The sequence below is a fragment of the Fundulus heteroclitus genome, chromosome 24 (assembly GCF_011125445.2).
Source record: "Fundulus heteroclitus isolate FHET01 chromosome 24, MU-UCD_Fhet_4.1, whole genome shotgun sequence".
Lineage (NCBI taxonomy): Eukaryota > Metazoa > Chordata > Actinopteri > Cyprinodontiformes > Fundulidae > Fundulus > Fundulus heteroclitus.
Genome location: NC_046384.1, coordinates 5,041,469 through 5,055,081, shown reverse-complemented (window position 1 = coordinate 5,055,081; position 13,613 = coordinate 5,041,469). Strand labels below are relative to the sequence as shown.

Genomic DNA, 13,613 nt, shown 5'->3' with positions numbered 1-13,613 from the left:
ATGAAATAGTCCTTAAACTATTTAAACGAGGAATCCTTCCTTATAATAACTAATTAATAACTAATTAAATAGTTTATTAGCTTGGTTGATGAACTAGTCCTTTATCAAATGAGCAGAAAACACATATTAGCCTTATAATAACTAATTAATTAACCAATCAATAACTAATTAGCTCAGTAAAGGATTAATCCTCCTGAAGTGATGCTCCACAGATCCTCGTTATTCACCAACATGAAGTTTAAAGCAGCCTAATTCTTCCCTTCCTTAATCGCTTCTTCCCGTCCTTCTTCTGTCTCTTCCCTCAGTCTGTCCATCATTCCTTCATTAACTTCCTGTCTTCTCTTTTTCTCATCCCAAATCCTTCCTAGTTTCTGTAAGTTCCTCTTTTATAAGCCTCCCTGTTCATCAAAGCTTCCCTCTGTCCTGGACTTCTACAGCCTTTTAATTATCAATCACTTGTTCCTCCTTCCTTCCTTTGCTAGCGTCCTCTTTCTCTGAATCCTCCCTTTTGCTCTTTACTTCTTTCCTTCCCTTTGCCTCGCTTATCACTCCTCCCTCTGTCCGCCCCTCCATTCCTTCATTCCTTTCCTCATCAGTCAATCATTCCTAAGATCCTCTTCTGATCCGTCGTCACTTTCCACTCGTTCTCCTTAATTCCTTCCTGCATCCTTCCAATCTTTCCTTTGTAGGCCTGGGTCCTTATCTGTGGAGCTGAGAGCGTTTTCCTCAGATAAAAGTCATTAAATCCACAAAGTTGATCTAATTACCATATTAACTGGACTATAAGGCGCATCATCATTTTTTGAGAAAATTTAAGTGCGCCTTATAGTCTGAATAATACGGTATCTGCAGCTTTTCCTGTTTGTGACACTGGAAGCTGCGCAGCGTCGCCTCCAGAGGCGGAGAGACGCGTTTATCTGGACACCCCCCCCCCCCCAAACGTCATCAGGACTATTTATATTCAGACAGCAGCTGATTATAGCATCTGAGTGGGAGCTCGTGGTTTCTGGCTGGTGGGTTTCAGGTCAGGTCATACGACAGGATTCTAGCGCGTCCCGGATGTTTTTGTGTTAATTACAATTTTATAACAAAGCCTATTAATCATTGTGAAATCTTCCCTGAATATTTTTCATTTTATTTTCACAGAACTTTTGATCTGTGGATTTCATGAAGTCTAAGGGTTTGTTTTCCATTATTGAATAAATCTATTTATTCCACTGACCCCAATTAAATAGTTTGGTTTAAATTCTGTCCATTTGCATACGTTCAAAACAAACCATCACAAGAATTTTAATGCACATACTTGGATTTCTGGCTACATCAAATGTTAAATATTTATGAGTTTTAAAACCTTTCTAACCCAATTAACACGAGTTTTAGGCCATTAAAAACTCCCCCCAACCCAAAGCAATCCGGACTCTGATCAGTTTTATTAGGATTTTTTTTTTTCAATTTTCATCCAAATCAATTAAAAAGCAGACATAAAGTTGATTTTTCTTTTTTTTTTTTAAACGTGGAGGTTATTAGTTTTACAGATGTTATAATAGTAAAACACTAAAGTTTGAAGAGATTTTAACACCAACCGTGTTCCTGTTGTAATTTTAGTAGATATAAAAAAACAAAACCTGGTCACATTTTATAGAGTTTTCACAAATTTAGACAAATGTAAAATAGAAGACATAAAAAAAAAAAACTTGTGTGAGGAAGAGTTAAAAATAAAAAACAGGACAGCCTGGAAACGTGATTTAACCTGGGTTCAAATGTAAGAACATGATTAGAAAAAGTCAGAGAGTAACTAGTTACATTTACTGGAGGAACTTTTGGAACAAAATCTACTTTTTGTATTTCTACGCTTCACTTTTGCTAGATTAAAATACGTTAAAGTGGTGCTGCTTTCACTGGAGTGCAGTTTTATCCTCTGCCTTGTAGCAAGAAGGTCCTGGGTTCAAACACCATTCATTATTTACAGAAACACCAGTTTGCAGTTCTAGGATTAGATTTTTTTAGTAGGTTCTCCACCACCAGAGCCTGATAATGTCACAAAGTCCAGATTCTGTGAAACCACCTTTGTGGCCACGACTTCATCTCCACACGTACATCTAAACGCAGTTAGATCTTTCACCCAATGTGTCTCTTGTTAACATGAGAGTTTTTAGTTTAAAACTTGAACTAAAAACACTAAAATCTCAGTGAAAGCGACCAGCAGACGGCTCTGCCATTAGTGGACTGTCCGTTTTTATGAGACGGGTAACGGTTTTCACACAATCACTCATTTATGCAGCTTTTTTAACCTTTAAATCACACGTGTGTCAAACTCAAGGCCCGTGGGCTGAATCCGGCCCGTCAAGACAATTTATCTGGCCCTCAGGGGCTAAAAAAAGAAGGCGTATCATGTCATAAAGTAAAGACATATATGCTTTTAAAGTGTATAAAATGGCTAAAACTGAGCCTCCTGTAGTGAATGTTGATTATTTCTAATAGTGTAGTAACAGCATCCTGCCACTAGGTGTCAGTTCTTCCACAACACATTAAAACAACCTAGAAATGTCCAAAAAAAGAGAAAAAGTGATGCAGAATGATGAGTTTAAAGCAGGCGTGTCAAACTCATTTCTATATGGGGCCACTTTGGCATCATTAAGTCATTAAAAGGGCCGGTTGCTCATGTATAAATGATACTTTTGATTTCATTATTTCATTTCAGTTCACATAGAAGTATAAAAAATGCCCAGTTTATACAGTTTATGTGCAAAGAAAGTTGATATTGGGGTTGAGTTAAACTTTTAACTCATCATTCTGCATCACTTCTTCTCTCGTTGGACATTTCTAGGTTATTTTAATGTGTTGTGGGAAAACTGACATCTAGTAGCAGGATGCTGTTACTACACAGTTAAAAAAAAAAATCAACATTCGCTACAGTAGGCTCAGTTTTAGTCATTTTATACACTTTAAAAGGAGATATGCCTCTACTTTATTACATGATATGCCTTTTTGGCACTTGAAGGCCAGATAAATTGCCTTGTCGGGCCAGATTCGGCCCACGGGCCTTGAGTTTGACACGTGTGGTTTAAAGTGTAACTCACCCCATTATCAACTTTTTTTGTTGCTACTTTTATGTTACTGTGAAATTATTCAGTCTTATGTGAACTGAGATGAAATTATGAAATCAAAAGTATCATCTCTACAGGTGCAACCGGCCCTTTTAACGATTTTTAATGACGCCAAAGTGGCCCGATGTGAAAATGAGTGCTTAAAATGATCCAGTGCTGCTTAGAAAAGACACAGCGAGGTGAGAATGAGCAGACTTTATTCACTGTGATGGAAAAGCACTTTGAGCCGACGACACATCTGCAACAACACGACTCTACAGAGGGAGAGAGGAGCTGGAAAGGTTCAGGAATCATTTGTCAGATTACATCTGTTTCTCCAGCTGAGGCCCGCAAAGTTCCTTTAAAGTCTCTCAGTTCATTTGGACCAGCTCAAGAAGATTGTCTCAACATTTTAAAAGGTAACAAAGTCACTACTTTCGCATTGGCACCAACTTTCAACAATTCGGTAAAGTCAGAACAGAATTCCAGGAGCTTTTTTGTTGCATCAGAGCCAAAAGTTGTCGTTTCAGAGCGAGACGCTTTCCTGCAGCCGGTGCTGAAGCTGCAGCAAAGCGTCGCCCCGAGAGACAAAAGGCACAGAGAGACGAGGACACGCTGCGCTGACGCTTTCTAACCCGCCTGGAGGAACGTCAGCGGCTCTGCTCTGGTGCACCAAGGAGGGAAGTTTGGCACAATTTTCCAGAAATACCGGGAGAAAAATAAAATAAAATAAAAAATATATATATTTATATTTATACTGCAGCTCTGCAACGATCGGCAGAGACGTCACCAAAAGCTGTGGCCTGATGGTTCTGGTAGAAACGTCCAGGACTAAGGAGAGAGGAGGGAGGGAGGGGAGGAAGGTAGCATAGAAGGAAAGAAAGGAGTGAGGGAGGAAGGAAAGAATGGAGAAAGGGAGGAAGGAAAGGAGAGAGGAGGGGAGGGGAGGAAGGGAGGGAGACGTCACCAAGCTGTGGCCTGATGGTTCTGGTAGAAACGTCCAGGATTAAGGAGAGAGGAAGGAGGGAGGCAGTGTGGAAGGAAAGGAGAGAGGGAGGGAGGGAGGGAGGGAGGAAGGAAGGAAGGAAGTGTAGAAAGAAAGGAGGGAGTGAGGATTGAAAGGGGGAGGAGGGGAGGAAAAGGGAGGAAGGAAAGGAGGAATGGAGCATAGAAGGAAAGGAGAGAGTGAGGGAGGGAGGAAAGGAGGAAAGGAGGAAAGGAGGAAGGAAGGGAGGAAAAGGGAAGAAGGGAGGTAGTGGAGAAAGAAGGAGGGACGGAGGGAGGGAGGAAGGCAGCGTAGAAGGAAAGGAGAGAGGAAGGGAGGAAGGAAAAAGGGAGGGAGGGAGAAGGGAAAGGAGGAAAGAAGGAAAAAAGGAGGGAAGGAGGTGTAGAAGGAAAGGAGGAGGGAGGAAGTAAAAAATTGAGGGAGGAAGGAAAGGAGAGAGGAGGGGAGGAAAAGGGAGGAAGGAAGGAAGTGGAGAAAGAAAGGAGGAGGGAGGAATGAGGGAACGGAGGGAGGAGGAGAGGAAAAGGGAGTGTGGAAAGATGGAATGATGGAAGAAGGAAGACAAGGAGGAAGATAGATAGTAATGAGGAAAGGGGACATAAGGAACTGAAGGAAGGAAGGACTTGAGGAAGGAAACAAGAAAGAAGGACCAAAGGCCAACAAGGATGGAAGTGAGAACTTAGGAAGGAAGGAAGGAAGGAAGGAAGGAAGGAAGGAAGGAAGGAAGGAAGGAAGGAAGGATGTAGAGACTAAAGAGGGAGGTGTGTGAGAAAGAACAGAGAGACCTGACCTACGATGACATAAGAAATTAACTCAGACTAGAATTATTCCCAATTAAACACATCAGGAGTGAAAAGTCCAGTTTCCTGGTTCTGATGAACAGAACCCCCCCCTCCGATGGACAGCCAGCAGAAACTGAGACTCCTCCTCCTCCTCCTCGTTGAAACACAAAACTCTACCTGAGTTCGTCCGTCTAGCTGACAGAACGATGATCTCTTAGAAAAATAGAGGTGTGGCGCGTTCACAGACGCTCTGACCTGCAGCGGATGCCTCTACATCTGAAAACATGGAGGTCTGACTAAACTGCTGATCACTCCTCAGCGTGAGTATCAGCGCCGGTGCAGGCTCTAACCAGGCAGACGGACCTCAGAGGTTTACTTAGATTCTCCTCATGCTCTGGATAATTATCTATCTGCCAACCAGCGCATGGATGATTAGGGAGGGAGAGCATGCTGGGAATAAAATTATTATTTATCGGGTTCCATCAGAGATGAGGGAAATAAAACCTGAATCGTCTCCACCGGCGTCTTCCTGAGACAAAGCTGAACGAGTCTGGCCCGTTTAAAAAAAGGCCAGCGTCACACACTGGATTACCCATAATTCCACACTGAGCTGGGTCAGGAAGTCCAGCTCCAGGATCCTGTCGGGATTTGTGGGTTTTTAACCGAAACCAGAACCATTTGGATGCCTTTTTCTGAACTTTCTGAACACAGGTGAGTGAGTGCACTGCAAGAACGGATCTAAAAATAAGTAAAATGTTCTTAAAGTTAGTGTCTTTGTCCCTGATTTGGCAGGTAAATAACATGATCTGCCAATGGAATGAGTATTTTGACTCCTAAAATAAGATAATTAGACATCCTGCAGTTGAAATAAGACGATGGAGACGAGTTGTTCCTGTTTTAAGGGCAAAAATCTTATTCCATTGGCAGATAATATTATTTAGCTGCTCAAATCAAGGACAAATACACTGATTTTAAGAACATTTCACCTATTCTTAGTTCCGTTTGTGCAGTGTGATGATGTTATTCAGCTCCTCAGGAAACATGGCCGCCAGCAGTTCACAGAGCAGGGTCCGTTTTTAGAGCTACAAACTGTCTGAAGCTTGTCTGGGGGGGGGGGGGGGGGGGGGATCAGCGGCGGCCCTTTAGCTGCTGTCCTCCGCCTCTACGGGCAGCAGAGGGTCGGCCGCCTCGCTCCTCTCGTTCTCCCCGCTCTCCTTCATCAGCGTCTTCCTCGCCTGGTACTCAATCAGCCTCCTCTTCTTCTTCTCCTCCTCCTCCTCCTCGTCTTTCCTCGGGAACAGCGGGAACTCCTGGCAGTACGGCGACGGCAGACACGGCACCAGGTGGACTTGGCCGCTGTCCCTCATGAGCTGGACGCAGGTGTAGAAGTCCTGCAGCGGCGAGCCGCTGGGAGGCGGCGCGGCGGCGTCGGCGAGGCCCGGATGCTCCATCATGCTGTAGTCCGTCCCGGGAACGGACACCATCTCTGGCCTGTGCCACGGAGCGTCCGGCGGAGGCGCGAAGGCTTGGGGAGGCGAGGCGCAGTAGGGCGGCGCGCTCTGGACGTACGGCGACGGGTTCTGGAGGGGAAACGGAGTCTGGCCGGTGACCGGTGCTCCTTTGTCTCTGTCCAGGACGTTGGCCGGCACGCCGCCGTCCTTGGCCACGCTGGGGTAGATCCCGTCAGCGCTCACCTGGTCCCACACCTCCACGGAGTAACTCGGAGGTCTGTAGCCGTGGAAGTTGGTGAAGTGGCGATTGATTTCTTCCAGATTCCCCTTCTGAGGACGACAAAAGAGAAACAAGAGACGGAATGAGATGGAGAGAAGAGACATTTAGGGATAAGAAAAGGTGGACGAACAACGATGGAAGCGCAGGCCAGCACAGAGGGCAACTACATTTCCCAGAATGCAGCATGTCACCTTCAGAAGGAGCGGGTCAATCCCGATGATCCGTGGCTTGGGAATGGGCGGCAGAAAGTAGTCCTTTATCCTGAAGAACGGGGAAAAAAAGAAAGAAAAGCAGGAGATTTGAAAAGGCAGCACATAAAAGCAAACAAAGACAAAAGTTATAGTCAGAGTGGCTCATGTTACCCTGAGCTATCTCTATAGTTATGCTGCTATAGGCTTAGGCTACTGGAGGACATCAGGGTCTATTTTCCTCACTCTGCTGAATTCTCCTACTACTCTCCAATCTGCATTGCTTATTGTCATTTCAGCTTTTAACGTTTTGTTCTCTGTCATTTTTTTATCTTCATAGAAGGTACACCTGGTCTGGTGTTCTGTTAGCTGTGACATCATCAGGGGAGGCAGATCATCCTCTATTACCATCTAACATAGAAAGTACTCCTGGATCAACGTGAGCTTCTGTTCTTTCTGTGTCTCTGCTCTGTCTTCTCTAACATAGAAAGTACTCCTGGATCAACGTGAGCTTCTGTTCTTTCTGTGTCTCTGCTCTGTCTTCTCTAACATAGAAAGTACTCCTGGGTCAATGTGAGCTTCTGTGCTTTCTGTGTCTCTGCTCTGTCTTCTCTAAGCCCCAGTGGGTCGAGGCAGATGAGCGTTCACACTGAGCCTGGTTCTGGTTCTGCTGGAGGTTCTCCTCCCTGTTAAAGGGGAGTTTTCCTCTCCACTGTCGCTTCATGCATGCTCAGTATGAGGGATTGCTGCAAAGCCATCAACAATGCAGACGACTGTCCACTGTGGCTCTACGCTCTTTCAGGAGGAGTGAATGCTGCTTGGAGAGACTTGATGCAACCTGCTGGGTTTCCTTAGAGAGGAAACTTTCTGACCAACCTGGAGGATCTGATGGAGTCTGACTTTGGAAAGAGACTTGAGATGACGTGTTGTGAATTGGCGCTATATAAATAAAATTTTGTTTAATTTAACTGTGAGCCTGAAACACGTCTTACTTCATCCATGTCACAATCCAAACTCTTGAATCCAACAGTCCACAGAGCGACTGGCAGAGATGACCCTACGGTCCGATGTTTAGGGAGATCACCACCAAGGAGCGGGTTTACAGCTAGCAGGCTTAAAACGGAGGCAACCGGACTTTCTCTCAGTTCATTCTGAAAACGTTTCCACACCTCTCCAGGAGTCTGTCAGTTCTGGTGGCTCCCACTGAGCAACCTGCAGCTGGAGCGCTGCTGTTTTTAAAAACATGGAGACCCATCCTCCTATATCAGGGGTCTGCAGCCTTTACAGTCCAAAGAGACATTTTGCCTCCAGTCCACTTGAATTAAACTCATTCAGAGCCCCAAATGTTGTCTGGCCTTTTGATAAAAGACTAGTTATAATTTTTGATAAAGATCTACTGCAGGAAACATGTTATCATTAAAGAAACGCCCTTTCATGTCTATTTTGATGTTTTAAAAAAAAAAAAAGAGGATGGGCAGGATGTTGATATTTGTGGAAAATGATGTAAAAAAAATCATAGCTTCCAACATAATAAAAGGATTTTGATTTAAAATTAAATATTACTGGTACTTTTGGCATCATTCTGTTGTGCAAACTAAAAGCAATATTCCAAGAAAAAAAACAGTGAAAACCTGCATTTATTGCCATTATTATATACGATAATAAAAATCTAATTTGTAGCCTGGATGGCTCTCTTATCTCCTAAAAAGAACTGCAGCTCCACCTATTTGGCCAATAAAAACCCTAAAGGTTAGCTTTTTCTCTCTGCAACAGGATGGTGGCGCCCTCTGTGGCCACACAATGACATTACAGCAAAAGAAAACAAAAACAAAAGGTTTCCTCACCTCCTGCTCTGAGGAATGACTCCGAACGTGATGACCAGCAGAGCCACCACACCGACTCCCACCACCAGAACCAGAACCAGGACCTTACCTGCACGGGAAAACCCACATTAAGAAACTTAATCAGCTTCAACCGTTCCAGTAACTAAAATAAAGACTGTCCAGGTCCACAGGTTGGTTTCTTATCAAAATAAAAGCCTTTTCAGCCTCCCCCATCACCATGGAGCTTGGCCGTACCTGTGGGCGGCCTGGTTGGGATGCTCATGGGCAGCGTGGAGCTCCATTTGCTCCACAGCCCAGAGTTTTGGGATCGGCAGCGAACCCGGACCTCGTAGTCACCTGCGCGGAGCCCAAGCAGCTCCACATGAGGCTCACGCAGCGGATGCTTCACCTGCAAACACAGAAAATCACCTCAGAGGGAACAGCTTATGGCAACAAAAATGTTTTTTTGTTTTATTTTGGTTGAAAAGAGACAAATCCACTGCAAAAAATGGACTAAAAATAAGTACGATTTTCTTTGATTTGAGCAAATTAATTAGATGATCTGCCAATGGAATAAGAGTTCTGCACTTAAAATAGGAACAACTCATCTCCATCGTCTTATTTCAAGTGCAGGATTCAATTCAATTGAATTCAATTTTATTTATATAGCGCCAATTCATGAAACATCATCTCAAGGCACTTTACAAAGTCAAGTTCAATCATATTATACAGATTGGGTCAGATTATACAGATTGGTCAAAAATGTCCTATATAAGGGAACCAGTTGATTGCTTCAAAGTCCCGACAAGCAGCATTCACTCCTGGGGAACCGTAGAGCCACAGGGAGAGTCATCTGCATTGTACATGGCTTTGCAGCAATCCCTCATACTGAGCAAGCATGAAGCAACAGTGGAAAGAAAAAACTCCCCATTAGCGGGAAGGAAAAACCTCCAGCAGAACCAGGCTCAGTGTGAACGGTCATCTGCCTCGACCCACTGGGGGATGTCTAATAATCTTATTTTAGGGGTCAAAATACTCATACCATTGGCAGATAATGTTATTTACTTGCTCAAAACACACATTTTAAGAATGTTCTACTTATTTTTAGATCCGGTTTTTGCAGCGTCTGACATGTGGATCATTCAGGTTCAGGTGACTCGTAATTTCAGGTTTTCAAACCAGTAGCTGCTGGGTCCAAAATAACTAAATAAAAAGTTGAATCAATAGGTACTTGGTTGATGGGAAGCAGAAAGAAAAACAGAATCTTTGGTTAAATATCATCACCAAGCAGCGATTATTAGTCGTTTACCCAATCTGGAGTTTGCATGTTTGCCCTGGTGCATGTGTGGGTTTTCTCTGGGTACTCCGGCTTCCTCCCACAGCACAAAAAACATGACTGCTAGGTTAACAGGTCTCTCTAAATGACCCTTAGTTGTGAACGTGTTGGTCCGTCCTGCGTTGCCCTGTGTGGGACGGCAGCTGCCTCCTAGTCACCCTGCACGGATAAGCTGGCATAGATAATTGATGTAAAAACCTGGTATGCCTTTTTTTACACCTCCGCTTTAGACCTTGCATCTTAATGAACCTGTTTTGAATTTACGTTACACTCGATCGTTAACAGAAAGCCAGGCCAGGGTGTTTACGGTCCTCATCATAACCTTTCAGCTCATTAAACCCCGGTGTTCCTCTCCCAGAGGCACAGCGGGGTCAGACGTGGAGCATCTGCAGCAATACCCTGACTATTCCTCACGCACTAAAAGCATGGTGAAATCTTTATAAATCCTGCAGGACATGAGGGAAATAAATCAGGGTCCTGCAGCTAGAGACTGTTTAAATGAACAGTGGAGTATTTTAATAATATTAATGAAGCAAAAAGAAAAACATTGCATTAGGGAAAGATATTTGTCATGTTGTCTTAGTGAGATTTCTGCCCTGTTTAGGCTATTAAACATTGTTGTGTCCCTAAAGAGCATTTGTGTTGCTTTTTCCTGTCTTTTAGTGTGACTGACTGATGCAATCTGAGCCAAACAGCCGTCTGCTGAACAGCCATAGCTCTTCAGTTTGCTTTTTCCTTAAACTCATGCATCACCAGGGCTGCGTACCTTCCAGTTGTCGGCCTGGCCGCTCCGTCTGTACTGCAGCTCGTACGCCAGCGTGATCCAGCCGTAGCGCAGGTCCTCTGGCGCCGGGTACGCCCAGGACAGCAGCGCGCTGTGGCCCGCCTCGTCGCCGCCGGCGTCCGTCAGCGAGAAGGTCAGGTTGACCGGAGCCTCCGTCTCCACTGTCCACGGAGGGTAAACACAGGAGAGGCCCGCTCAGACGTCACAGGCTGTTATTTCTATCATGGCTGGATAGAAATAACAACCTGTTCTATCTTTATTTCACATTCAGAAACACCTCCTGGCAACTTCAGGAGGGAAAAGGTTAGATCACACAACCCTGACTGCAGGAAATAATTGGATCCTGTGAATTTGGTGAAAGGCAAAGAGCATTTCTCAAAGCCAAGTTTGTCGTGTTACTTCCTGATTCCTCTCCCTGTTTCTGACCGACGGTGTTCCTCCATGCAGTGGCGGTTCTAGACCAAATTTACCAGGGGGGCCAAGGTGGGGCCAGTGTTTTTTCACAGGGGCACAGAACAAAAAAATTAAAAAAAAAAACAATAAAATGGCAATATTTAACTGTGTAATAATATTAAGTAAACCACTTGTGGCTCTGGAACTGCAGGTTTCAGACCCCTGATCTAGCAGTTGAAAACTTTGCCCCCAGCTCAATACGGCTAAAGCTAAACATGGAACATCTTAAGTTTTAAATTCTTTTTAGTGTAAAACTGCATAGGTAAAAAATAATATTGGTCAAAGGGACCAGTCAGTTATGGTTTCTTTACCATTGGAAATAATTATGAGAAGTGTATTTATTATCATGTCTTCAGTACAGGGGCCATAACAGGGGCCAGGACCATTTCTACAGGGGCATGGGCCCCTGTTGGCCCCTGTCTAGAACCGCCCCTGCCTCCATGTCTTCCCTGAATTGCTCCTGCTCTCTCAGGCTCAAACTTATTTTGTTCTCATCAACACTGCAAAAATGGAACTTAAAATAAGTCAAATGTTCTTAAAATCAGTGTGTTTGTCCTTGATTTAAGCAGGTAAATAAGATGATTTGCCAATGGAATAAGATTTTTGCACTTAAAATAGGAATAATTCATCTCCATCATCTTATTTCACGTGCAGGATGTCTAATTATAATCTAATTAGCATCACATCTCTGGAACTCTTTGCCTCTGGAGCTTAAGTCACAGACTGATGTTCGTCTTTTCTCCACAAGATTGAAAAAATGGCTCAAAGACAATCAAAAGTGTGAGCACTAAACTGGCTTGTACTGTATTGTTTGTTTTAACTTCTCTTGTTTTTTATGCATTTGTGTGTCGTTACTAACCTCCCTCCCCCTTAATGCTTACACCTTTTAAAAGCCTAACCAGGGACGAAGGCTGCAAATTAGCCCATGGCTACAAGCCTTATGTACTTGGACATCGGCCACCTGTTTGGTTGCAATGTTTAATTGTACTGTCCCTGTCAAATAAATAAATAAATAAATAAAATAAAATCTTATTTTAGGGGTAAAAATACTCGTTCCATTTGCAGATAGTTTTATTTACCTGCTCAAATCAAGGATAAATACATTAACTTTAAGAACATTTTACTTATTTTTGGATCCGTTTTTGCAGTGAACTTGTGCCTTTAGTTCCTGATTTCATCCTGGACTCTCTGACACTCGGCTCAGAATTACGGAAATGCGTACCGACGTAATCTTTTTATTCCCACCAACAGAACAACCGGACAAACGGGGCCGGTTCAGGCGGGTTTTCTCATCTGCTCACTCTCACCACCTTAAGACACAGCGGCGCACTCGGCTAGCATTACTAAACCACCTTTCTGCTCTCAGATGGAACGCCTGTTGACGGTCATGAACAGCCCAGCAAACAACAGCTGGGTGTGGGATGCAGGAAGATGTGAGGAAGAACGCATGCTTAGATGCTGTGGGACTCCCAGAACCAGACGGATCAACAGGTGAAGGCTACACTGCAAAAAGGGAACTAAATGCAAGTCAAATTTTCTTGAAATGAATGTATTTTTCCTTGATTTAAGCAGGTAAATAAAACAATCTGCCAATGGAATAAGATTTTTGCACTTAAAATAGGAGCATTTCCTCTCTATCATCTTATTTCAAGTGCAAGATATCTAATTATCTTATTTTATGGGTCAAAATACTCATTCTAATGGCAAATAGTCTGATTTACCTGCTTAAATCAAGGAAAAATACATTAATTTCATGAAAATTTGATTTACTTTTAGTTCCGTTTTTGTAGTGTAACCAACCAGACAAAGGACCAAGCAATGGCTAAGAAACAGAAGCCTTGAGTTCCAGAGGATTTCAACATGGACTTGTGGCCTAAACCATCACAGCCATCCAGAGATCTTTGCTCTCTCTAAATGCATCTTTGTTGCAGGTTTCGTCTGCGTTTAACCTCATGTCCGTACGGCCCAACATCTCTGAGAAATGACGTAATCTGAGGTTTCACGTCAGCTCCCGTCGTCCCCCGCGTACCAGCAGCTTAGATGACCTCCGACACCTCCGTCACCTCAGCACCTCGGCATTTTGCTGGATTAGCTCCGACATCAGGGAAACGGCGACCTTTCTGTGGCAGCCGCCCTGCGCCGCTGCACGGCCCTGATAAGAGCGAGTCGCTGCGACATCTGAGACGAACCCAGAGATCACTGTGGCGACCGCACGCACAGCCGCGCTGATAAATCACACACAGACGAGCCTGTGGTTGGTGCCGTGCTGCAGGAAGTAGACTGATCCCAGCAACAAAACATACGTTTAGTTCCTGACAGATGAGATTAAGCTGTGGCAGAGGAGTCGTGCCGTTTATCCCAAATATCTGCTGCAACATCAAAGCAGGCTTTAGGAGCTTTTCCAGCCGGGCCTTCGTCTAGCAA

The 13,613-nt window shown here is 44.1% G+C and overlaps 1 protein-coding gene across 1 annotated transcript in view; it reads right to left on the bottom strand.

Annotated features, from left to right (window-relative positions):
- Positions 1-5,845: 5,845 nt before the first annotated feature.
- Positions 5,846-13,613, bottom strand: part of LOC105916419 (prolactin receptor) — a 48,793-nt gene continuing 41,025 nt past the window's right edge. The window contains exons 5-9 of the mRNA XM_036128418.1: positions 10,719-10,897; positions 8,872-9,025; positions 8,638-8,725; positions 6,797-6,866; positions 5,846-6,655 (exon numbers count right to left, since the gene is read on the bottom strand). Coding sequence (XP_035984311.1) covers positions 6,017-6,655; positions 6,797-6,866; positions 8,638-8,725; positions 8,872-9,025; positions 10,719-10,897 — 1,130 coding nt within the window. The 3' untranslated portion in view covers positions 5,846-6,016. The remainder of the gene's footprint in view (positions 6,656-6,796; positions 6,867-8,637; positions 8,726-8,871; positions 9,026-10,718; positions 10,898-13,613) is intronic.